At 38.0% G+C, this 27381-nt stretch overlaps 1 protein-coding gene across 22 annotated transcripts in view; it reads left to right on the forward strand.

The window, feature by feature from the left end:
* SCMH1 (Scm polycomb group protein homolog 1) overlaps positions 1-27381 on the forward strand; it is a 232510-nt gene that overhangs the window by 43467 nt on the left and 161662 nt on the right. For 20 of the 22 annotated variants that reach the window (XR_002733497.1, XM_023221305.2, XM_023221302.2 and 17 more), the window contains exon 2: positions 13930-14059. Coding sequence is in view for 4 of the 22 variants with exons in the window: in XM_023221296.2 (XP_023077064.1) it covers positions 14047-14059 (13 nt within the window). In the remaining 18 variants the exon portion in view is untranslated. Of the gene's footprint in view, positions 1-4922; positions 5000-13929; positions 14060-27381 lie in introns of all 22 variants that reach the window. The other 2 variants (XM_026455720.1, XM_023221289.1) reach the window with 1 other exon arrangement.

Below are 27381 nucleotides of genomic sequence, written 5' to 3' on the forward strand. Positions count from 1 at the left end.
AATGCCAGAATTGTTGGGTGCTTTAAGTCCAGTAATAAAAACACCTACCAGGAGCACAGTGGATGACTCTCACAAAACAAAATGTTGAGTGGAAGGAAGTGGACATAAATGAGGCCATATGATGTAATTTCATTTAAATAACGTTCAAAACAGGCAAAACCAACCTACGATGATAGAAGTCAAGACCATGGCTACTCTTGGGTGGAGGAGTAACTGGGAGGGGAGGGCACAGGAGATATTTATTGCGGTGCTAGTAATGTGCTCTTTCTTGGTTTGGAGATACATTATAAAAATTCACTGAGCTTTTTTTTCTGAGACGGAGTCTCGCTCTGTCGTCCAGGCTGGAGTGCAGTGGCCGGATCTCAGCTCATTGCAAGCTCCGCCTCCCGGGTTTACGCCATTCTCCTGCCTCAGCCTCCTGGGTAGCTGGGATTACAGGCGCCCGCCACCTGGCCTGGCTAGGTTTTTTAAAAATATTTTTTAGTAGAGACGGGATTTCACCGTGTTAGCCAGAATGGTCTCCATCTCCTGACCTGGTGATCCGCCTATCTCAGCCTCCCAAAGTGCTGGGATTACAGGCTTGAGCCACTGCGCCCGGCCTCACTGAGCTTTTATACTTATGATTTATGCACTTTTGGGTAATAATGTTATAGTTTAATAAGAAGTTATTTTTAAAGTGCCTAATACATAGTTTATTCTCTTCTGCTATGATGGTTCTTTAGGTTAACAACATGAACATTTATTTTAACAGAATGATCCTAGCCTCTTTTCCTTGTAATCTTTCCATTTCTTTGTTCTGTAATAGTCTCTTTTTCCTAATTCCAGTTTTATACCTTGGCATGTTTAATAAATATATACGGATTATAATCACAGTTGGTATAGTTGGAGGAGCTTAGGTCAGTCAGTGCCTAACCTTGGGGTAGGCACTATTACTTCCATTTTAAAGACGTAGAGGGCCGGGCGCGGTGGCTCAAGCCTGTAATCCCAGCACTTTGGGAGGCCGAGACGGGCGGATCACGAGGTCAGGAGATCGAGACCATCCTGGCTAATACGGTGAAACCCCGTCTCTACTAAAAAATAAAAAAAACTAGCCGGGCGACGAGGCGGGCGCCTGTAGTCCCAGCTACTCGGGAGGCTGAGACAGGAGAATGCCCTGAACCCGGGAGGCGGAGCTTGCAGTGAGCTGAGATCCGGCCACTGCACTCCAGCCTGGACGACAGAGCAAGACTCCGTCTCAAAAAAAATAAAAAATAAAAAAAATAAAGACGTAGAAATTGAGGTCCAGAGGCACTTAGTAACCTGTCCAGGTTTACATAGCTAGTGACAAAGTTACATAGCTAAGCCCAAAGCCCATCTGTACTGCATGCTATGTATAGATAGTAACATTATCCCGAGAAGGAATATGTTTATTAGAAGATAAACAGTTTGGAAACATGTTAAACAGGAAGTCATAAAGAAAATTGATAGAGGACTACCCAGGAAAAGGAATTCTGTGGCTCAAGATTGGATTTCTTGAAAGTCCCCATGAAGCTTTTTGTGTTCCTTTTGCAAGATGGCTGAATGAGGCTATCAAACACTGATGCACATCCACCTGTTGCCTTTTTTTAAAATTGTGGCAAAATATACACAACTTAAAGTTTACCATCTTAAGACATTAAATACATTTATAATGTGTGTAGCTTTCACCATTATCCATCCCTAGATTTTTTTTTTTATCATCCCAAACAGAAATTCTGTACCCATTAAATATAACTCTCCTCTCTTCACCAGTTCCCTGGTAACCCTTAATTCAACTTTCCATTTCTATAAATTTATGTATTATAGGTTCCTCATGTAAGTAGAATCGTAAAGTAGTTGTCCTTTTGTGTCTGGCCAGTTTCACTTAGCACAGTGCCTTCAAGGTTCATCCATGTTGTCGCATTTATCAGAATTGTGTTCCTTTTTATGGCTGAATAATAATCTGTTGTATGTGTATACCATGTTTTGTTTATCCAGTCATCTGTTGATGGACACTTAGATTGTTTCCCACTTTTGGCTATTGTGAATCATGCTTCTATGAACACTGGTGTACAGGTGTCTGTTTGAATCCCTGCTTTCAATTCTTTTGGGTATGTAACTAGGGGTGGAATTGCTGGATCATATGATAATTCCACATTTGACTTTTTGAAGAACTGCCAAACCATTTTCCACAGCAGCTGTACCATTTTACATTCCCACCAGCAATGCTGACGGTTCCAGTTTCCCCATATCGTCACCAACACTTGTTATTTTTCTTTTTTTCATAACAGCCATCCTAATAAGTGTGAAGTAGTATATCATTGTAGGTATTTTTGCATTTCTTTAATGATTATTGATGCTGAGCATCTTTTCATGTGGTTATTGGCCATCTGTATATCTTCTTTGGAGAATTGTCTTTTGCCCATTTTTGAATTGGGTTGTTTAGGTTTTTTGTTCTTGTTGAATTATAGGAGTTCTATGTATATTTTGGATATTGACAGACTACAAACATGATTTGCAAGTATTTTCTCTGATTCTGTGGGCTGTCTTTTCACCCTCATGATAGTATCTTTTGATACACAGAAGTTTTTCATTTTGGTGAAGTCCAGTTTATCTGTTTTCTGTTTTGTTGCCTGTGTTTTATTTGTCATATCCTGTAGTCATTGCCAAATCTAAAATGTTGAAGATTTTCCCCTATATTTTCTTCTAAGAGTTTTATAGTTTTAGCTCTTATGTGTATTTAAGTCTTTGACACATTTTGAGTTAATTTTTTTTGTATATGGTATAAGGTAAGTATTCAACTTCATTCTCCTGCATGTGGATATTCAGTTTTCCCAGACTTGTTTGTTGAAGAGTGTCCTTTTCCCATTAAATGGTCTTGGGACTTTTATTAAAAATTTATTGACTATTTTTGAGCTCTCTGTTCTATTACATTGGTCTATTTATCCTTATACCAATACGATACTATTTTGATTCCTGTAGCTTTGTAGTACGTTTTGGAATCAGAAAGTATAAGTTTTCTAATTTTGTTCTTTTTTTTTAAGATTGTTTGAGCTATTTGAAATCCTTTAAGATTCTGTGTGAATTTTAGGACAACTTTTTCTATTTGTGCAAAAATGCAGTTTGGATTTTGATAGGGATTGCGTTGAATCTGTAGATTGCTTTGGGTAGTATTGCCATCTTAACAATATTAGTCTTTCAGTTCATGAACACAGAGCAGAATATCTTTTCGTTTACTTACATCTTTAATTTCTTTCTGCAATATTTTGTAGTTTTCAGTGTACAAGTCTTCAGCCTTGTTGGTTAAATTTATTCCTATTTTATTCTTTTTGATACTATTTAAATGGAATTATTTTCTTTATTTTCTTTGCACACTGTTCATTGCTAGTGTATAGAAATGCAACTAAACTTTGTTTGTGACTTTGTATCCTGCAGCTTTGCTGAATTCATTTATTAGCTCTAACAGCTTTTTTGTGGAATGTTTAGGGTTTCCTACATATAAGATTATGTCATCTGCAAACAGAGATCATTTCACTTCTTCCTTTCAAATCTGAATGCCTTTAATTCCTTTTTCTTGCCTAATTACTTTAGCTAGAACTTCCAGTACTGTGTTTAATAGAAATGGTAAAAGTGGCTATCTTTTGTCCTATTCCTAATCTTAGTAGGGGAAAAGCTTTCAGTCTTTCACCATTGAGTATAATATTAGCTGTGAGTTTTTTATATATGGCCTTTATTATGTTGAAGAAGTTCCCTTCTATTCTTAGTTTATTGAATATTTTCATTATAAAGCACATTAAATTTTAATTTTGTCAAATGCTTTCACTACATCGAGATTACCGTGTGCCTTTTTTTTTTCCTTTCTTTCTTTCTATTTGTGGTATATTACACTGATTGATTTTCATGTGTTGAACCATCCTTATATTCTGGGAATAAACCTCACTTGGTAATTGTGTATGCTCTTACTAATTGTGTGTGCTCTTACTATGCTACTGAATTTTGTTTGCTAGTATTTTGTTGAGGATTTTTGCATTCTTAAGGGCTGTTTTTGAAATTAAAGTTTTATTGGAACACAGCCATGCCCATTCATTTCTGTATTATCTATGGCTACTTTCATGTTTCAACAGAGGCCACACGGCCTGCTAAGCTGCAAATATTTATTATCTGGCTTTTTTTTTTTTTTTTTTTGATGGAGTTTCACTCTTGTTGTCCAGGCTGGAGTGCAATGGCATGATCTCAGCTCACTACAACCTCCACCTCCCAGGTTCAAGTGATTCTCCTGCCTCAGCCTCCCTCGTAGGTGTGATTACAGGCATGCGCCACCAAGCCCAGCTAATTTTGTATTTTTAGTGGAGATGGGATTTCTCCATGTTGGTCAGGCTGGTCTTGCACTCCCGACCTCAGGTGATCCACCCACCTTGGCCTCCCACAGTACTGGGATTATAGGCGTGAGCCACCATGCCCAGCCTATCTGGCTCTTTATAGGAAAAGTTTGCCAACTTCTGAGTTAGACAAATAACTCCTTACTCTGGTTCCACACTGCCCAAGAAATCTGGTTCTTATTTGGATTCCTGTGTAGATGCACCTTTAAAGTTGAATGGCCCTGGTCACATACCAGTAAATATTTTAGGCGGTTATATTTCTCACAGTAAATTAATAAATTAACATTCTAGTTTACCCATTATGGTGTATGACCTATAGCTATATCCATAAGAGTCTGTTCCATTTTTAACGGAATCAGGGTTCTGAACTCACAAAGCTGAGGAAAGTATCCTGGAAATTGGAAACTTAACCAAATTGCTGCCCTTGGGAAGCCCTGTCTGGGTATCCAGCCTTCTGGCTTCCTCTGATAAAATCTAATTTCACTGCATGTCTTCTTTGATCTACAGTAGTTCATATTTCTATTTTTTTCTATCTTTCGCTTTTAGATTTCTACATCGTACTAAGGAAGAATGATTTCCTATATGATATAGCCAAACCATGCAAAAATCAGATCCTTGAAAAGGTCAGAACCTGTATTTATACATAGTAGAAATAGAGAATTATCCTCTATTTAGGCTATGAATGAATATATGTGTCACAAAAAACAGAGCAAATGAAAAAACTTACCCTTTCTTGACATTTTATTCTGCAATTGTTAAAAATTATGTGTGTCTTTATTATCTGCAAACTACTCTACACATACTTATGAGATAAATATGTTATTAATCCTGTTTTATAGAAACAGGATTATTAATCCTGTTTATATATTAATCCTGTTTTATAGAAACAGTAAAGGTGTAAGAGACTTACTCAAAATCGTGTAACTAATAGCTGTAAGATCAAGTCCCAGATCTTTTGCCTGTAAGTCTTAACCTTTCCAGTACATCATAAGTTCGTAATCAGTATCAGAATTTAGTAGACATGTAAGAATGCAAGCTGTATGAACATTGGAAATAATGTATGTAAAAGTCTATGAAAAAGTGTTAAAACCCCTTTATGGATGTTAAGTATCATAAATAATTCAGATCTTGACCTTCAATGTCTAACATACAATCTTTGGGATGATACCAGAGTCCTCAATATACAATATACCATTGGCTTAGTATGGCAAGCAAAATTATTCACAAGGTGCCTCCTTTCTACTTTCCTAGCCTCAGCTCATTCAGTTTCTGTCATTGGTCCCTGTAGCTTACTTTGTCCCTTTTCATCTATAATAAATGGCTAGCATTGTCCAAACACATTGTCCATTTCCATTTCTGTATTCAATTCCACATAATTAGGAAGAATGCCTAAAATGCCTATTTGTCTTTCTTCTGATAATCCTAGCTCAACTTCATCTCCTCCATTAAGCTTTCCTCAACCCTCCCCCACCCCTGGCAAAGTTAATCATTCTCTTCTGTTTTCCCAGAGCACTTTTTAGAGCAAATCTCTGTATGGCAAAAATCACACGATGATTGTATATTTGAATTGCTATCGTTCCTACTAATCTGTGAGTTCTTTGTGAGCATAAACAGAGGCTTACACTTGTCTTTGTGTCTTTAACATGTTACTGCTAGGCTTAGATTTTGTTACTCAGCTCAGATACATTTTGTTTAATGAATGAAATAAAGGCTGCAGTTCTTTCCTTATAAGGATCTGTATGTACAGATATATAAGTGGGAAACTGACCACACAAAAATACCTAGAAACACATAAATATATGTAAAATGATATAGTGTATGCTTGAGGTAGAATACTGGAATGATCAGAGCCAGGTTGAGTTATTTAGGGAAGAATTCCTCTAGGTTAGTAGTTGGCAATCTATGGCCCACAGGCCAAATCCTTCTGCTACCAGTTTTTTGTAAATAGAGTTTTACTGGAACATAGCCATGTTCATTTGTTAGTGTATTATATGTCTGCCTTAATGCTATGATAACAGAGTTGAGCAGTTGCAACAGAGACCATATGTCCTGTAAAACTGAAAATATTTGCCATCTGGCCCTTTACAGAAAAAGTTTGCCAACCCTTGGTCTAGGAATGGACTTTTAATATGAAAAGAAGAGGAATGTGAATTGGTGAAGCATGAGTGTGCATCATAATTCAATGAAAACCAGCCATAGTAGTAGGTATGCTAGGTAAGAAAGCTCCACTCCAATCCAGTTTGTCAGAGAGACCTATGCTGAAGAGATTAAATGTCAAGAATGTTTGGATTGAGAAAGAGGGAACACAAATCTAATGGAAAGAAATTTTGAAGTAAACATTCCGGGCCTGCAGCAAAATAGTTTCCTAAATAGTAGCAAAGGATGATGATGAAGGAGAAGGAAGCAGCAACATAAATTAACATTGACTGAGTGTTTACTATGTGCCAGGTACTGTTCTAAGTGGTATGTCTGTGTGTGTGTGTCCTATTTAATCCTCTCAACAACTAAATGAGATAATTGCTATTATCGTCTTTATTTTGCTGCAGAGGAAACTCAGGCACAGGAGGTTAAGCTAACTTGGTCAAGTTAATACAACTGGTAAGTGATAGAACCAGATCTGAACCCAGGCTGTCTGGCTGCAGAGTCTTTATAATAGAGAAGGGGAAATCTGGAGATATTTGGTAAAAATACCCTTAAGCTTGGAGTAAGGTACTTAGTCCAAGTAATTGGGAAATGTGCTATCCCAACATGGTAAAAAAATGAACAGACAATAAAAGAGTAATGATGGAAGGCAGGGTGTGCAATTTGAAGAGTGTACTATGAATTAGGCAGAATGGGCAGGGCAAGGAAGCAGATACTTAAGACATGTTATATAGTCATACAGTAAGATACGTTGTATAGTCAGTCATTGCGTTTAACCTTGATGAGACGAGAAAGCAATTAACTTCTCCTTGCACACATGAAAGCTGTACTAAAATACTTGAAGAGCTGGTATATCCAATTGAGATATAGATTAGCAGTGACTTTCAAGGAGGTAAGGGACATTCAACCTTCCCACAAAAATATACACATCTTAGAACCCCAAGTATATTATAATTGGTGAAGGTGTCAAGTCATAACACACACCATTCTCTCTCATTCTGTCTCCCTAAGAGAACTGGTTCCTGTCCAACCCCGTATGACTGTTATGGTAAATATTTACCTTTTTGGACCATTTAAAAAAAAATACATATATATTGTATGTATGTTAAAGTAATACATATGCACTATGAAAATTTTGCCAATAGAAGTATACCAAATGAAAACATTGGCTAGAGATGGTAGCATTGGAGGTGAAAGGAGGAGGAGACATTAAACTAAATGACTTTCAACATTTCTTCCAAATCTGTAGTTCTATGTTTATATCAGCAGAGTGGTTACCAAGCACAAAAGAAAAGACTGCAATGTGACTTTGACATGGTTGGCGTGAACAGAGGACAAAATGGTACAGGAGAAAATCCAATATATGAAATCTAAATTTATAGAGCAGATTACTTTGCAGTGAACATTGAACTTATTTTTATAAAGATTGCTTTTAACTAGCCATTTTGGTATGTCCAAATATACTTAATTTTAATAAAAAATTTCATTTACACTTGTCAGTACTATATTTACTGTGTAAAATAAAGCAGGCACACATTGTTCATTATTTCAAAGAAGGAAGAGATTTCAGCCAAGTTATGTTGTAGTAGCTACAGTGGAAATAATTGAGCTGGGCCTTGCCCATAAACCTGCAATATGATAGAACTTAAAAGGGGGCCAGGCATGGTGACTCAAACTTGTAATCCCAGCACTTTGGGAGGCCAAGGCAAGAGGATTGCTTGAGGCCAGGAGTGCAAGACCAGCCTGGGTAACATAGTGAGACCTCGCCTCTACAAAAAATAAAAAAGTTAGCCAGGCGCATTGATGCACACCGGTAATCCTAGCCACTCAGGAAGCTGAGGTAGGAGGATTGCATGAGTCCAGGAGTTTGAGGCTGCAGTGAGCTATGATCATTCCACTGTACTCCAGCCTGAGCAACAGGGTGAGACCTGTCTCTTAAAAACTAACTAACTTAAAAGATACCTTAAGTATTTAAGTTATGTGAAGTGCCTACCACAGTGCCGGTAAATGGTAGATGAAGACACAGAAGAGAAAAAAAGATGATGGTGGTGATGATACTATGTTATGTCTTCTGTCCCCACATCACACTTATGTAAGGCTTCAGAGAGAATGTTGATATTGTATATATTTGTATCCACATGTACATACACACACACACATACTGTCCATGCTGCAAAACCTAAACTTGCACAGTGTTGTTTATAATAATGAAATCAGGACCCAGATTTGGAGTCTCAGATTTGGAAGGAACTTTAAAGATTACCCAGTCCAGCCTCCCTCTTCCTCCTAATGATTTAATATCTTCACCAATAGGTTATTTTACCTCTGCTTTCACATCCTTAGTGATGGCAAATTCATGCCTTTCCTTCCCAGAGAGCTTATCCCACTTTTGGATACAGAGCTCTGACTAGCAGAAAGTTCTTCCTAATAATGTGCTAAAGCTTATCTACCTATAGCTTCCACCCACTAGTTCTAACTCTCTCCCTTGGGGTAATATTGAACAAGTAGAGCAAATCTCATCTCTCTCCTACATGAAATCCTTCCAGATATTTGCAAACAGTTCTCATGTTTCCCCTGAGTCTTTCCTTCTAGTTAACCTTCCCTAGTTTCTTAAATTCTCACTCTCCTTGTTGCTTTCCTTTAAATGAGATTGTGCATCTGTATCTCATTCAAAATATAGGACCTAGAATTAAACATAAAATCCTACTTCTGATGTGTTTGGACTGGCAGGAGTGGAACATCCAGGACTGTCATTGTCCTTATTCCAAATATTGACTGGAATAATGATGATGCTGATGCATTATTTAATGACATCAGATCCATATATGTCTGCTAGCATGATTTGGCACTATAGGAACCACTGAACTTCTTCTCTGTTCAAGAAGCATGAGCCCGAAGCATTCCAAAAAGCATTAGCTTCTCTTTTGCTCTGCCTCACACCTCTGCAAGCTTCTGGAAAGGGTAAACATTATACATAGTTAAAGAATACTAGGACTGCCTGTAGGACAAAGGAAGTCATGGCATTTTCATTAGCCACTTATTGGTAGCTGGATTACTTGTTAAAGGAAATACTGGTGTTCTCATGGGTTCTTCTCTGTGCATACACAAAGATGTATAGTTACTACAAAGCAAGTTGAGCAGGGGGAACACCAAAGAGATATGCTCCCTCTTCTTTGTTCATCTCTGCTACATGGAGGAGACAGGATTTATTGCTTTCTTTGAGAAAGAGATTGGCCAGTTTCCTTCCTACCCCTTCTTCTGGTGGATCATTCCAGAAGAATATTACATCTCATCATACTTACCTCCTAATAAAGTAAAAGTAAATGAAGGAGAGCTGGGGGCAGAGAATCAGCTGAGATGTGCTAGGAATACTTGGCTGGGCCCAGTGGCTCATGCCTTGTAATCCCAGCGCTTTGGGAGGCTGAGACGGGTAGATCACCTGAGGTCAGGAGTTCGAGATCAGCCTGGCCAACATGACGAAACCCTGTCTCTACTAAAAATACAAAAAATTAGCCAGGCTTGGTGGCAGGCATCTGTAATCCCAGCTACTTGGGAGGCTGAGGTTCACTGGAACCCGCGAGGCAGAAGTTGCAGTGAGCCGAGATTGCGCCTCTGTACTCCAGCCTGAGCAACAAGAGTGAAACTCTGTCTCAAAACAAAACAGCAACAACAAAAAAACTTGTTAATCAGAGAGTGGCTGATCAATGGCGCATGCCAGATGAGTCCCTTGTCTGGTGCATCCCAGACGAGTTCCCTGTGTCCCGCCTGCCTGTAGCTTGTCCTTCATCACCACAGTGAGCAGATGTTCTGCTCACAGCTTTTCCATTTTAATTTCTGTGCATATTGGCATAGTATTATGATTTATCTAAAACTGAGAGTTCTGTCTTTTTGAGTTTTCAGAAGTACATTTGATGCATCTTTTTTTCTGTTTTCCAGTTTCCATTTCTAGGGGAAATATTCCTCCCTTCCTGTTCTTTGAAATACTTAACACATATCTGGCATGTAGTAAACACTTAAAATGATAGTTATATATTAATAATTTGACTGTTGTTAATATACAAGTGATAATTTGTAACTAAGTTTTTAATTATATCTTAATATATGAAGAATTTTTTCTACTTTTACTTGCTTCAAGGGGTGGCCTGTTGTGATTGTTTTATTACATTTTGAAAGGATACTGCCATAGCCTTACAGATTTTTCTACTACCTATTATACTTCTTTCAATGACTTCCAGAAAGACAGAGTCATTACATTCTCCAGATCTGCACTATGCAATGAGTAGCCACTACCATGTTTGTCTAATTAAATTTAAATTTAATAAAAATTAAATACAATAAAAAATGCACTCAGTTGCACTAGCTACATTTCAAGTCCTAAATAGCCACATGTGGCTAGTGGCTACCCATTGGACAACAGGAATACTGAACATTTCCATCATTGCATTAAATTTTGAGAGGCTGAGGCTGGCAGATCCTTGAGGTCAGGAGTTCGAGACCAGCCTGGCCAACATGGCAAAACCCCATCTCTACTAAAAATACAAAAATTAGCCAAGCATGGTGGCACATGTCTGTAATCCCAGGTACTCTGGAGGCACTGCTTTGGATATTAGTAGTCTGCGTTCTTGTGCTCTTTTCTCTGAAATTGAAGTGGATATATTTTCTAGGATATTCCTAAGACTAATCTCCTAATGCTTCAGGGCTCTAAAAATGCATTTTGAGGATTCACGTTACTGTTCTTATTCCAACCCCTTAGTGCCATTACTATCTTTTGGAATAAATACAGGAACTTTCACATCCTCCAAGAAGATTATTTTATTTTGTTTATTTATTTATTTATTTTTTTGAGACGGAGTCTTGCTTTGTCGCCCAGGCTGGAGTGCAGTGGCGCGATCTCAGCTCACTACAAGCTCCGCCTCCCGGGTTCACACCATTCTCCTGCCTCAGCCTCTCGAGTAGCTGGGACTACAGGTGCCCACCACCACGCCTGGCTAATTTTTTTTTGTATTTTTAGTAGAGAGGGAGTTTCACTGCGTTAGCCAAGATGGTCTCCATCTCCTGACCTCATGATCCGCCTGCCTCGGCCTCCCAAAGTGCTGGGATTACAGGTGTGAGCCACCACGCCTGGCCCTATTTTTATTTATTTATTTATTTTGAGACAGTGTTTCTTGCTGTTGTTGAGGCTGGAGTACACTGGTATGATCATAGCTCACTGCAGCCTTGACCTCCCAAGCTCAGGTGATCCTCCTGCCTTAACCTCCCAAGTAGCTGGAACTGTAGGTACGCACACCACCATGCCTGGCTAATTTTTATATTTTTTTGTAGAGACGGGGTTTCACCATGTTTCTGAGTCTCAAACTCCTAGGCTCAAACAATTCTCCTGCCTCAGCCTCCCAAAGTGCTGGAATTACAGACATGAGCCACCATGCCCAGGCTTACCATAAATTTTAAAGGTCCCAGCCAACAATAAGAGAAAACAAAGGAAGAAGTGGCAAAGTAGAAGTAATTCTAGCTGATATTCCATAGAGTCGTTAGTCAAATTGCGAACACAGAATCCTTGGGTGCTAACCAGTAGCAGGTGGTTGTGATGTTCTTTTTTTTGTAAGTACGTTGTATTATTCAAGATCTGACTTTTCCTTGTGAGAAAGGTATTAAACAGCAATTTTTTCTTTAATAATTCTTGGTATCCACATTGCACACTTTTTATTTTTATGTTTTTTTTTTTTTAATTTTTTAATTTTTTAATTTTTGTTTGAGACAAGGTCTCTATTGCCCAGGCTGGAGTGCAGTGGTGGGATCACAGCTTACTGCAGCCTCCTGGGCTCAACTCAGTCCTCCTACTTCTGTCTCCTGAGTAGCTGGGGCCACAGGCGTGTACCCCATGCCCAGCTAAATTTTTTAAATTTTTTGTAGAGATGGGGTCTCACTGTGTTGCCCAGGCTGGTCTCAAACTCCTGAGTTCAGGCAATCCCCCGCACTTCAGCCTCCTAAAATACTGGGATTACAGGTGATCCTCCTGCCTTAACCTCCTTATAGATGTGAGCCACAACACCCAGCCATTAAGCACTTTCAAAGCCATTTTTCATTTGTTATTTACAGCAGCCCAGTGAAGCAGGTAGCATTGGGATTATTGTTCCTATTTGACTAATAAGAAAACTGAGATTCAGTTAAGTTACTGGCCTAAAGTCTTTTTTTTTTTTTTTTGACAGAGTCTCACTCTGTTGCCCAGACTGGAGTGCAGTGGCATGATCTCTGCTCACTGCAACCTCTGCCTCCTGGGTTCAAGTGATTCTCATGCCTCAGCCTCCCGAGTAGCTGGGATTACAAGCATGTGCCACCATGCTTGGCTAATTTTTGTGTTTTTAGTAGAGATGGGGTTTTGCCATGTTGGCCAGGCTGATCTCGAACCCCTGACCTCAAGGATCTGCCAGCCTCAGCCTCTCAAAGTGCTGGGACTACAGACGTGAGCCACCGTGTCCAGCCATGTTACCTGCCTAACGTCTTAAAGGGAAAATAAACATTAAGGCACGATAGAGTTGAGATTCAAATTAGGGTAAAATTTTAACGTCAAATTCAGCATTTTTTGTTTTGTTTTTACTTTGTTTTTGTTCTATTTTACTACCACTCTGACTGTAATAAAGAAAAGAGTGAAAGTTCTTTAGGGGAACTGAGGTACTCCCAAAGAATTGCTACAGTCCCATTTGTCCTGTGACCATGTGCTTGGGGTGCCATAACAGAATACCACAGACTGAGTGGCTTAAACAATAGAAATGTATATCCTCAAACTTCTGAGGGCTGGAAGTTCAGTGTCAAGATGCTGGCAGGAGAGGCTAGAGATGAGGTCTCTCAGCTTACAGATGACACCTTCTTTCTGAGTCCTCATGTGGCATTTTTCTCTGTGTGGGAGAAAGAGATATCTCATGTCTCATCCTTTTGTTTTAAAGGAACCAATTATACCAGATTAGGGCCTCACCTGTATGACTTTATTTAACCTTAATTACCTCCTTAAATCCCCTGTCTCCAAATGTAATCACATTGCGGGGTAGGGCTTTGACGTATGCTTTGGAGGAGACACAGTTCAGCACATAACACAATGTTAATGGGTTTTTAGCGTCTTTTGATATTCTGGCTTAGCCTGGTTAGCTGGAAACTAAATTTAATATTTGCATGGGACCAAATGTAGCAAATATCTGTATTCTTTATTTCTGTGAATATAGAAGCTTAGTTAAATTCAACCTGTGGTACTTGCTGTAAAGTACTTTGCAACTCCAGGATATTCTAATAGCAAAAAAATCTGTATCTAGATTTTCTACTTTTCTTATAATGTAGCCTAATTTGTTAATAATTAGAGATCTCGGTACTTTACAGGTAATAAATGTTCCTCTCCTTCCTCCCCACCCACCTTTTTTTACAGATGGAGAAATTAGCATACAGAGAAACTGACTTGTCAGATGTCAGAGCAAGGTATTGGTGGATCCAGGGATAAATCTCCAACTTCTTAACTCCTAGACCGGTTTTTAGTCCATTGACTATGCAGCCTAATGGTAAGTATCTTTTTACCTTATCCTGGAAGTAAGAGGGATTAAGAGACCTAGCAAGGAGCGGCTTTAAGGAATTCCTCACTACTAATTAGACTACTCATTATCCTTTTCTTTATAGCCATGATGTCATTTTTGTCATTGGCATGAATTTTCCAGATTGGGAGAGAAGGTTTGAAGTTTTGCTTTTCAAATAGTTAAAAATATTTCTCGGTGGCTCATACCTGTAATCCCAACACTTTGGGAGGCCAAGGTGGGCGGATCACCTGAGGTCGGGAGTTCGAGACCAGCCTGACCAACATGGAGAAACCCCATCTCTACTAAAAATACAAAACTGGCGGGCATGGTGGCACATGCCTGTAATCCCAGCTACTTGGGAGGCTGAGGCAGAATTGCTTGAACCCAGGTGGCAGAGGTTGCTGTGAGCTGAGATCTCACTGTTGCACTCCAGCCTGGGCAGCAAGAGCAAAACTCCATCTCAAAAAAAAAAAAAAAAAAAAAATCTGTAACAGTTTGGCTACGTGATAAATAATTATTAAGAAAAGAAACTATTATTTAATGAATTTGTTCGCTGTGGCAACAGAAATACAATGCAAGCCACTTATGTAGTTTAAAGTTTTCTAGTAGCCACATTAAGAAAGGTAAAAAGAAGAAGGGGCATGGGGGCTCTCACCTGTAATCCCAGCACTTTGGGAGGCCAAGGTGGGCCAATTGCTTGAGCCCAGGAATTGGAGACCAGCCTGGGCAACATAGCAAAACCCCATTCCTGCAAAGAATACAGAAGTGTAGCCAGTCATGGTGGTGTGAGCCTGTAGTTCCAGCTACTAGGGAGGTCATAACACTTTATCACACTTAGGTAACTCTCTGTCTTCTAGACTAAGAGAGGGTGCCTTGTTGTTTTTTTAATCCTTATTACCTAACATAGGGCTGGAACTTAGGTAGTCAATGAATTTTTCGTTTGAAGCATGGATGAATGCAATTTCAGTATGGAAATATCAAAGATTTTAAGAGTGTTATTTTGAAAATAGTAAGTTGGAAATGGAATTTAAATATCAAATTGTACAAGATTTAATAGGAAGCTACCCTCTTTAAACCTATAATATTGCGTTCATTGATTCATTTTATTGACCTAGATATGTGAGATAGTAAGGAAAATAAGATATAATTTTTACTAGGAAATAGTTCATAATTAAGATATACATGTGATCAAACACAAATACACACACATAAGATATAGATAGTTGCTACTATAATATCTCAGCTCCCGTAATATTGTTTGATGCTTAGTGAAACAGAATTTCAAGGTTGAATAGGGTCTTAGAAGTTTATCTAGTTATCTCCCTTTACAACCTGTGAATTTTTCTCTCAGCTTGGAAAAGTTTCAGCATCTTTGGTGATAAGTAGTCATTCAGCCTTTCTGCTTATACATTTTAGTGTATAACCAGTCCTCCACAGTACGATTCTCATTGTCAGAAAGTCTCTCTCTGACAGTTGCTTCCCTGTAGTGAATGCTTTGTTGAATGCCTCCAATCAAAAGACTACATTTTGTGAAATCCCTGGTGAGCATTCTAGTAGCAGGTAAACTGGAACAGGGGTTTTCTATCTGATTTGTTTAGTGATATATCTCCAGTGCCTAGAATAATGACTGGCAAACAGTGGTAATAAATGTTTGTTGAATGAATTAATCTAAACATAAGCAGGATTTAGAGCATTATTTCAATTCAGTTTTTTAATTGTCAGATTTACTCCCTTTGTGGACTATTACATATCTTTCATGGCTGTTTCCTGATCAGTTCTTTGCCTCTATGGCATAGTTTAACTTATTGAGCCGTAAATTTGTCATCTGTAAGAAGATATTAATAGGACCTGAGATGGAATATATGAAAATACCTGGCACTGGGCCTGGTATATATAGTAATGGTAAGTATTAGTTGAATCTGAAATGGAATCAGTGCAGCAACCTCTGAACCTCCCCTGACCCTGACACCCCAGGAATGCAAGTTTATTTTTTAAAATTAATTAATTTCAAGAAGTATACATAACACAGAATTTACCATTTTAATAATATTTTAGTGTACAGTTCAGTGACACTGAAGACATTCACATTGTTGTGCACCCATCACCATCATCATTCTCTAGAACTTTTTTCATTTTGCAGAACTGCAACTGTACCCATTAAAAATGGTAAGTTCATTTTTAATATTAGCTTAGGTAAAGCATGACTGAAATGGCAAATCTGTAATAGAAAAAATAATACATTCTAAAACTAAATATAAATGACATACTATCTGCAGTTTTAAGTTACCTGTTTTCAGTTATTGTTTATTAACTTGAGTAATTGATATCTTACCATCTGGTTTCTAGGTATCATCCTCTATGTCACAGTTATTTTGATGAGAGTGTGCATTGAAATATTGACTTTTTAATATGGATAATTTTTCTCTCATTGCATAACTTTCTACATTTAGTAAAAAGACAAGTTTTTTTTTTTTTTTTTTTTCCTCCTTGCTGTGTGCCAAACTCTAGGAATACTGACTGGCTTAAGATTATTTAGCTCTGACACTCTGACAGGCATAAATGTAGGCAGTGGCACTACTACTTTGCTTAGGGCTGTCACCAGAAAGCTGTTACAAAATAATATTTGTCCTGGACTGTGAGGAACAAATAGGAATTTCCCAAATAGAGAAAAGGGGAAGGTCCAGAGGTATGAAAGAGTATGAGTTTGGATGCAGTTTACAGTTGTATGAGCTTGGAAAGAGTATATGTCTGGATACAGTTTGGATACAGTTTAGGGATTGATTCTTGAAGACTTTTAAATGGGCTAGTGACATGTTTTATCTGATTTGTATTTTAGAAAAATAATGCTGATGTATGATTGGAAAGCAGTGAGAACAAACAAAGGAATTAAATAACTGTTTTTATTGGTCAACGTGAGAGATAATGAAATCCTAAACTCTGAATAGGGGCAGGGGAGATTAAAGAGAGGAGATGGTTATTTTAGAGGTACAACTGACAGAATTGGATAACCAGTTGGATTTGGAGGGCAAGAGGGATTACAGGTTTCTGATTTGTTATGTTAACTGGGATAGGGACTGCCAGAGAAGAAAGATAGAAACTGATTATTAAATAGTACCTGTGTACCGTAATATACTCTGAAACATGGCCATTATTCTTAGAACACTTTGAAAACATGATAGGTAACTAGCTCCTTTTCTAATGTGTAGAATTCTGTCAGATGCTGTATTCTGTTTCTTTTGGGACAGTTGCCTGATTGAGGGACAGTTACCTGATTCACTGAGTAGTTTATGGCAGTACTTAAAAATTATGCATTTTGTAATGCATTTGTTTCTTTTTCTTGAGTACTGCTTTCCATGTTTCAGTAGTTTGTACCAAGAGTCTATTTATTCCTAGAAGCTAGAAGTTCCTTTTTCATTGTTCTTTTTTTTTTTTTTTTTTTTTTTTTTGAGACAGAGTCTTGCTCTGTTCCCCAGACTGGAGTGCAGTGACATAATCCTGGCTTACTGCAGCCTGGACTTCCTGGGTTCAAGCAATCCTGCCATTGCAGCCTCTTAAGTAGCTGAAACCACAGGTTCCATGCTCAGCTAATTTTTTAATTTTTTTGTAGAGACGGGGTCTCACTATGTTGCTGAGACTGGTCTCGAACTCCTGGGCTCAATGAATCCTCCTGCCTTGGCCTCCCAAAGTGCTGGGATAGCAGGCATGGGCCACTGAACTTTTTGAACAATTTGATGCCTTTCTGCCCTTAACTATTTGTTATTTTGTTCATTTTGCTGGATAATTGAATATGGATTTTGTTTTCTTTACTGGAATACTTCCTCTTTTCTTTTCTTTCTTTCTTTTTTTTTTTTTTTTTTGAGCAAGTCTTGCTCTGTTGCCCAAGCTAGACTAATTTTTTTAAATTGCATTGGTTGCTTTTGAATATTGTTTTACTGATGATCTTTCAACCTGGTTTCTATTTGATGTGGCTTCCTTTGATTAATTTTGTGTATACTGGTAGCTCATCTTTACTTAAGCAATATAGTACTAAAAACTTGTATATAAATGGAATATATATTGTATGTTTAATTTTTAAGAATATATGTTTTCTAATTATGAAAAATTTTAAACATAAATTTAATCATGATCCCCAATATATTTTTCAGTAATTTTAAAGCCTAATCTAGTTTTTAATCTTTACTAATGATTCAGAGGAAAACAGGCATAGCAGGCTACTAGAAAGACAGGGGATGTAAAAACCAGGAGAGAAGGCAAACACTGGCCAATGTTGCTGGAATGTAGTAGAAAAGGGAGAAGTCATAACAGATAAGATTAGAGAGGTGGGAGGAATCAAATCCTGCATGGCTTTGTAAAGCACGCTTAATTGAGTATGAAGCTATTGGAGGTCCTTCAGGAGAGAAATGACCTTATCTGTTTTATGTTTTAAAATACTCACTCTGACCTAGTAGTAGGGTTCTCCCCCAAAACAGAAACAATGGGAGCTGGGTAGGTAGGTAGAGAGAGATTTATTGTGGGAATTGGCTCACAGGATTATAGAGGCTGAGAAATCCCATGATATACTATCTGTAAGCTGGTGCCATTAGTCTGAGTCCAAAGACCTAAGAATCAGGGAGCTGATGGTGTAACTCTGCCTTCAGTGCCAAAGACCTGAAAACCAGTGGGGAAGGCAGAGGGGACTGTTGTAAGTCTTGGGATCTGAGGCTGAAGAACTAGGAGCTCCATTGTCTAAGGACAGGATAAGATGGATATCCTAGCTCACAAAACGAGAGAATTCACTCTTCCTTCATCTTTTTGTGCTATTTGGACCCTCAGTGGATTGCATAATACCCACACACCTTGGTGAGAGCAATATTCTTTACTCAAGTCTGCTGATTCAAATGTTAATCTCTTCAAGAAATACAACCACAGATACACTCAGAAATAATGTTTACCAGCTATCTGGGCATCCCTTAGCGCAGTTAAATTGACAAAGTTAACTATCACAAGTACTCCTTTCAACTCAGCACCCATATGTATTTCCTTAAGCCATATTTGATCTCCAAATGAAGATAGTAACAGGGTCATTTTTCTACCTAACATAAACAGTTATCCTGCATACAACCGAAAACACACTAACCCCCTCCCCAGGAGAGTGAAGTTCTTCGGTGATGTTTACTCTTCTCCTGATAGTCTGTAACTTAAATATTATGATGTAAAATTAGCAATACTTAAATATTGATATAAAGTCAATACAACTTTTGTTACATGATAAGAAAAGATAGGAAAGAACGCAAAGATATTTGCTTAATATGTGTGTATATACAAACAAACATTCATAATGAAATAAGGAGGAAATACTCAGAACAATTACAGTTGTTTCTGTACTGGTCACATATTTATTGCTGGTATTTATAACTTACCTATTCTGTATTTTTTTTAATTTTTTTTTTTTTATTTTTGCCTTCTGCAAGAACCTCATGATTCTTTACCCAGCAGGGTGACCCAAAGGTTTGGCCCATTTGTAGTTCTGCCTGGATTGCATTTTTGTAGTTATCCATTGGCCTTAATCACAGAGTGGAGTAGTACTGAGAAACACCCTAAGGTATCTCCTGTATTCTAGACATACTCTTCAGTTCTTCCATTGTGGAGTAGTAGTTCAGTTTCTCCTTGATAGTCCCGATGAATCACCTCAGGCAACAACACCGCAACTCCCTCTTTACCTGTTGACTCAGAGGCGTGAGGAGCCCAGAGTAGCTAGGTGGCAGTTTTTAAAAAAAAAAAAAAAAATTGGAGATTTTTTTGGTTTTGTCTTTTATTATTTTTAAATTGAAACATAATTGTACATATTTATTGGGTACAGTGTGATATTTCAATACATGTACACAATGTGTAATGATCGAATCGGTAATTAGCATATCAGTCCCTTCAAACATTTATCATTGATTTGTGTTGGGAGCATTCAGAAATACGCTCTTTTTGCTGTTTGAAAATACACAATAAGTTCTCATTAATTATAGTCACCTATAGTGCTGTAGAACACTATAACTTATTTCTTTTATTTAGCTGTACTTTTATGTTTGTCCCCCTACCTCCCCTTTTTTCCCTTTAGTAACCACTATTCTGTCTACTATGAGGTCTACTTTTGTAGCTTCCACATATGACTGAAAACATGTGGTATTTCTCTTTCTGTGCCTGGCTTATTTCATTAACCTGATGTTCTACAAGCTAATCCATGTTGCCACAAATGACAGAGTTTCATTCTTTTTATGGCTAAATAGTATCCCATTGTTTATATATACCATATTTTCTTTATCTGTTTATCTAATGATGGACACTTTGGTTTATCCCATATCTTGACTATTATGAATAGTGCTGCAATAAACATGGGAGTGCAGATAACCTTTTGACATACTGATTTCCTTTCCTATGGTTATATACCCAGTATTGGAATTGCTGGATCACATGGTAGTATTCTTTTTAGATTTTTGAGGAACCTTCATCCTGTTTTCCATAATAGCTGTACTAATTTACTATACCACCAACAGTGAATAAGAGTTCCCCTTTCTCTACATTTTTGTCAGCATTTATTTTTGTCCTTTTAGTAGTAGCCACTGTAACTAGGGTAAAATGATATCTCATTGTGGTTTTGATCTGCATGCATTTCCCTGATGATTAGTGATGCAGAGCATTTTTTCATATACCTGTTAGCCATTTCTGTGTCTTTTTTTGAGAGATATCTATTCAGCTCATTTGTTTATTTTTAAATCAGATTATTTGTTGTTTTGTGTTTTGGGGGAGTTTTTTGGTTTTTGCTGTTGTTTGAGCTCCCTGCATGTTCTATATATTAATCCCTTGTTGGATGAATAGTTTACATATATTTCTCTGATTCTGCACTCTTTTCCCTCTGTTGATTGTTTCCTTTGCTATGCAGAAGCTTTTTAGTTTGATATAATCTCATGATGTCTAATTGTGTAATTTTGCTTTTGTTGCCTTTGCTTTTGAGGTCTTCTCCATAAAATGTTTGCCCAGATCAATGTCTTGAAGCATTTCTCCTGTGGTTTTTTTTTTTTTTTGGTAGTTCTATAGTTTCAGGCCTTCATTTAAGTCTTGATCTGTTTTTAATTTATTTTTGTACATGGTGAGAGGTCTAGTTTTATTTTTATGTACAGGGGTCTAGTTTAATTTTTCTGCATATGGATATCCAGTTTTCCCAGTGGATAAAACTTTATTTCCCAGTGGAGAAAGACTTTATTTATTAAGGAGACTGTCCCTTCCCCAGTGAATGTTCTTGATGCCTTTCTCAAAAATCAGTTGGCTGTAAATACTTGGATTTATTTCTGGGTTCTCTATTCTGGGTTCCATTGGTATAGATGTGTGTTCTTATGCCAGTACCATGGTGTTTTGTTTACCGTATCTTTGTTATATATTTTGAAATCCAGTAGTGTGATGCCTCCAGCTTTGTTCTTTTTTGCTCAGGTTTGCTTTGGCTGTTAGGAGACATTTATGATTCCATACAAATTTTAGAATTTTTTTTCTATTTTTGTGAAGAATGTCATTGGTATTTTGATAGGGATTGCATTGAATCTATAGATGACTTTTGGTAGTATGGTTATTTTAACAATATTAAGCCTTCCAATCCATGAACATGAGATATCTTTCTATTTGTTTGTGTCCTCTTCCATTTCTTTTATCAGTGTTCTGTGGTTTCCCTTGTAGAGATCTTTTACCTCCTTGGATAAATTTATTCATAGGTTTTTTTTTTATAGCTATTCTAAATGAGATTGCTTTCTTGATTTTTGTTTTGTTTTGTTTTGTTTTGTTTTTTACTAATTCATTGTTGGTTCAGTGCTACTGATTTTTATATGTTGATTTTGTGTCCTGCAGCTTTCCTGAATTTGTTTATCAGTTCTAAGAATTTTTTGGTAGACCTTTTTTTTTTTTTTTTTTTTTTTTTTTGATGGAGTCTCGTTCTATTGCCCAGGCTGGAGTGCAGTGGTATGAACATGGCTCACTGCAGCCTTAACCTATCAATAGATCCTCCCACCTCAGCCTCCCAAGTAGTTGGGACCACAGGCATGTACCACCATCCTGGCTAACTTTTTGTATTTTTTGTAGAGATGGGGTCTTGCCATGTTGCCTAGGTTGGTCTTGAAGTTCTGGGCTCAAGTGATCCTTCTGTCTCACCCTCCCAAAGTGCTGGGATTACAGGCGTGAGCCACCACACCCAGCCGTCTTTCCTCTTAATACTGCTTTGGCTGTATCCCATAGGTTTGGGTATGTTATGTTTCTATTTTCATTTGTTTCAAGAAACTTTAAAATTTTCTTCTTAATTTCTTCATTGAGCTATTGGTTATTCAGGAACATGTTTAATTTCTTTGTATTTCTATGATTTTGAAAGTTCCTCTTGTTGGTTTCTATTTTTATTCCATTGTGGTCTGAAATGATACTTGATATGAAGTTTTCTTAAATTTGGTGAGATTTACTTATGGTCTAATTTGGAGAATGTTCCATGTTCTGATGAAAAGAATGTATATTATACAGCTGTTGGAAGACAGTAAAAGTACTGTCACCTAGCTGGCACTGTAACTGCATCTTTTGTGTGTGTGTGTGTGGTTTTTTAAAATTTTTGGTAGAGACAGGGTTTTACCACAAGGCCATTCCATAGTTCTGTCAAGCCAGCTGCTTCAGGATGATGCTTGTTAAGATCATTAATTCCATGAGCATAAGCTCATTGCCACACTTCTTTGTGTGGCTTCTTGGTCAGAAGCAGGGCTGTCTATAATGGTGGATAAGGGATTTTATGAGTCTGCAATTGGTAGTTTTGACAGTAGAATTGCATGCAGGGAAGGCAAATCAATATCTAGAGTAAATGTCTATTCCAGCTGGATAAAATACTGTCCCTTCAATGAAGGAAGCAGTCCATTGTAATCAACCTGCCACTGGGTAGCTGGCTGATCACCCTGGGGAGTAGTGCCATATCAGGGGCTCAGTGTTGATCTCTGCTGCTGGCAGATTGGACACTCAGCAATGGCCATCGCCAGATTGACCTTGGTATGTGAAAGTCCATGCTGCTGAACTTATGCATAATTTCTATGCAAATAAGTAATGGAGGTGCCATTTACTGGGTTGGGGAAGACAAAAAGTAACAAGATGACAGAGGATGGCCTTCTGTTTTAGTCGTGTTAAGTTCTTAATATCTGATTGATAACCATGTAGAGATGGCCTACAGGTGGTTGTTTATGTGAATGTGTGTGGGATTCTAAGAATCCAGTTCTGGAAATGTGAATTTGGAAGTGATCTTAATGGAGTGGTGAGCAGACATACCCTATTTGAATGAGGTGATAATATGGGGTAGTGAGGAGGCAATAACTGTGAGGTAGTCAAGAGGCAATAACTGCAGGTAACTCTTAAGTTTTCCTGTGAAGGAGAGCAAAGAAATAGAAGAGTATAATAGGAGGGATATGTGTGGGATATATAAGAGAAGGGTGTGAGGTTTTGTTTATTTTAGGTTTTCATTGATAGGAAATAATAGAGCAGTAAGAATGCTAGTGCAAATGATCTGTTAGAAAGGAGGTACTTGATAGTAGGATCAGCAGTGTGGCAGAATAGGAAACCCCTGACTCTCCCTCCACCCATGGGTGCACCAAATAAATATCTATTCATGGATCAGTTCTCTCTCAGAGAAAGTCAGAGACTAGTTGAAAGATTCCTACCCGTGGGGCAACTGAGGAAACATCCTCATCGAATGGGTAGGAAAAACTGAAGCACACTACGGCCAGACCCCACCCTGGGCGTTGTGCCATAAAATTGGGAAGGGAAGCCCCAACATCCAACTTCTCCCCATGGAGAGGAGGGTTTTAACCCCACATATAGCATCCTAACTTAAGATTCTTCATGGTCTGGCTCTTAATTCATCAACTCTGGGAGCAGAGGGGATTAGACATATGCAAGTCTTTCTAGACCACAGGAAAAAAGCAGCAGTTAGATATGGGCACTTAAGCACTTCAGAGCTTTCATCCCCCAGGAGCAATACATAGAAGGGACTTAAGAAATGAAGCCCCCTGTTTGCCCCCAGAAGGAGTTTATGACACACTATTCCGGCAGCTTTTTGGTTGTTTGGCTTCTAACTGACTTACATTGGGGGAGTTTAGGGGCAGTCAAATATTAACCTGCCACCAGCCTGGGAAGAGTTTGTCCACACATTGAATACCTCAGCTTACACAGCTTCCACCAAGGGTCTACATACTAAACCTCTCAGTTCTGGGAGAAGAAGGGATTGGCCTATGCAGATCTCTAGACCTCTGCAGGAAAAAAGCAGCAGATTTATACGGGTACAGAAGCACATCCCTGGACTTTATTCCCCAGGAGAAGTGCAGAGAAGAAGCTTAAAATGTAGCCCCCTGTTTTTCCCCAGAAGGGGTTTATGACATACTCTTCTGGTGACTACTTGCCAGCCTGGCTTCCAAATAACTTGCATTGAGGAATTAAAGGGGTAGACAGCTATTAACCTGACACCACCCTGATGGGCATATGTCCACATGAGTGCCCCAACTTTTACAGCTATCTCCCAAAGGATTACATCCTCAACATCTTAGCTCCGGGAGCCAAGGAGACTAAGCATAGATGAGTTTTTCTAGATCACAGAACAATGGGATGGCTTTAAATAGGTATACAAATACCTTCAGAGGTCATACCTCTTATGAGCAGTGCAGAAAGGAAGTAGGAACATGTAGGTCCCATTTGTTCTCCAAAAGGGGCTTATGGCACACACTTCCAGTGGCTGCTTGACAGCCTGGCTTCTGATGAACTTGCATTTGGGGTCTGATGGGAAAACAAACAGTAGTCCTCTAGCTAATCTCAGTGATAAATCCAAGGCTACTCATTCTTCCTCGAAGGAGTTTGGTCATGCCTCAAGTGCCACAACTTCTATAGCTTCCACCCAAGGAACAAGATTTGGGAATCAGTGGAGCTTTGCATTCCTGAGTAGCCTTAGACCACAACAAACAAAAAGGGGGACGTACAGTAGGACCACTTCTATGAGCTTCTCCCCAGGATCAGAGGGTGCAACCTGAATGTGAGTATAGGTTTTTGCCACAGATCTTCTCCTTAGCTTAGTGCAGAGAGAGTGGGACATAAATGCTCAGGCTGAGCTGTGAAGATAGAAGGAAATGGAAAACCCATTCAGTACCTCAACATCTCCAGCTATATCTAGAGATTCTGGCTCCTACTCTATGGTATTGTGGGGGTATTGACAGAATGTGGCACATCCTAAGCTTGAGGGGACCATCATAAAAGAGACAGCAGTCTGAATAAACACAGAGATTAGAGAGTGCCTTAAAATTTTTGGCTGGATGGATTGGTGAGATCCTTCTCCTACATGAAGCCAGTCTGACAAGTCGGGGAGAGGTTATATTCTTATTTAATGCATAGAAGCTAATACAGAAATCAAAGAACAGAGAATCTATTAAAAAAAAAAAAAAGAAATCTCCACAAGTGAAATAGAGATATGTGATTCACCTGACAGAGAATTTAAGATAATGGTTATAAAGATGTTCACTGAAGTCAAAAGAGCAATGAAAGAACAAACTAAGAACTTTGACAAAGAGATAGAAAGTATAAAATAGTACCAAATAGATATCAAAGATGTGAAAAGTACTGTAACTGAACTAAAAAAATTCAATGGAAGTGTTCAACAGCAGATTCGATGAAGCAGAAGAAAGGATCGATGAAATCAAAGACAGGTCATTGAAAAAAATCCAATCTAAGCAAAAAGAAAGCAGAATGGAAAGGATAGTTTAAAGAGTTTACGAGACCTGTGGGACGCCATCAAGTGGACAACATATGCGTTATTGATATGTCAGAAAGAGAAGAAATAAAATATATTCAAAGAAATTACATCAGAAAACTTCCCAAGCCTGGGGAAGGAAATAGAAAGCCAGATCCAGGAAGTCCAAAGAACACCAAATAAGATGAACCTAAAAGGATCCACACCAAGGCAAGTTGTAATTAAATTATAAGTTAGAGAGAGTTGAAAGTAACAAGGGAAAAGTGAATTGTCACATGTGAGGGAAGCACCCTAAGGCTATCAGTGGATTTCACAGCAGAAACCTTGCAGATCAGAAGAGAGTATGATGATATTATTCAAAACCCTGAAAGGAAAAAACACACAAAAAACAACACTGGTAGCAAAGCATACTATACCCAGCAATCCTGTCTTTCAAAAACAAAGGGATAATCAAGACTTTCTCAAACAAAAACAGAGAATTTATCCCCACTAGACCAGCCTTACAAGAAATGCTAAAGGAAATTCAGAAGAGAACGTTAATCAGTAATGTGAAAACATATGAAAGTATGAAACTCACTGAAAGAGGAGATATTACAACTGGTAACATAAAAGTACAAAGGATCATGGAAGACTACTATGAACAGTTATAAGCCAGCAAATTGAACAACCAGAAGAAATGAATACATTACTAGAAATATATAGTTTACCAAGACTGAATCACAAAGCAGTTAGAAATCTGAATAGTCCAATTATGAGTAATGAGATTCAATTAGTAATTAAAAGTCTCCTATCAAAGTAAAGCCTGGGACCTAATGGCATCATAGCTGAATTGTACCAGACACTTAAAGAAGAACAAATACCAGTCCTTCTCAAACTCTTCCAGAAAGTTGAAGAGGGTGGAATTCTTCAAAATTTATTTTATGAGGCCAGCAGTACCTTGATACCAAAGCTAGACAAAGATACGACAAGAGAAGACTACATCTGCCTTTATCTGAATGGTAAGAGGAAAAAGAAGACTGCAGACCAATCTCACTGATGAACATAGATGCAAACATCTTCAACAAAATACTAAGAAACCATATTCAGCAGAATATTAAAAGAATCATTCACCATGATTAAGTGGAATTTGCCCTTGGGATGTGATGCAGATGAATAAATGTGACTCACCATATAACAGAATGAAGGACAAAAATCACATGATCATCTCAATAGATGGAGAAAATGCATTTAACAAAATTCAACATCCTTTCATAATGAAAACTCTCAATATATTAGGTATAGAAGGAATGTTCCTCAACACATAGCTAACCTTGTCCTCAATGGTAAGAAGTTGAAGGATTTTCCTATAAGATCTAGAACAAGACAAGGATGCCCACTCTTACCACTTCTGTTCAACATAGTATCAGAAGTCCTAGCCTAAGCAATTAGGCAAGAAAAAGAAATAAAAGGCATCCAAATAGGAAAGGCTGGAATGAAATTGTCTCTGTTTGCTGACAACATGATCTTATGTATTGAAAATCTTTTTTTTTTTTTTTTTTTTTTTTTT

Source organism: Piliocolobus tephrosceles, chromosome 1 (genome assembly GCF_002776525.5).
Source record: "Piliocolobus tephrosceles isolate RC106 chromosome 1, ASM277652v3, whole genome shotgun sequence".
Taxonomy (NCBI): Eukaryota; Metazoa; Chordata; class Mammalia; order Primates; family Cercopithecidae; genus Piliocolobus; species Piliocolobus tephrosceles.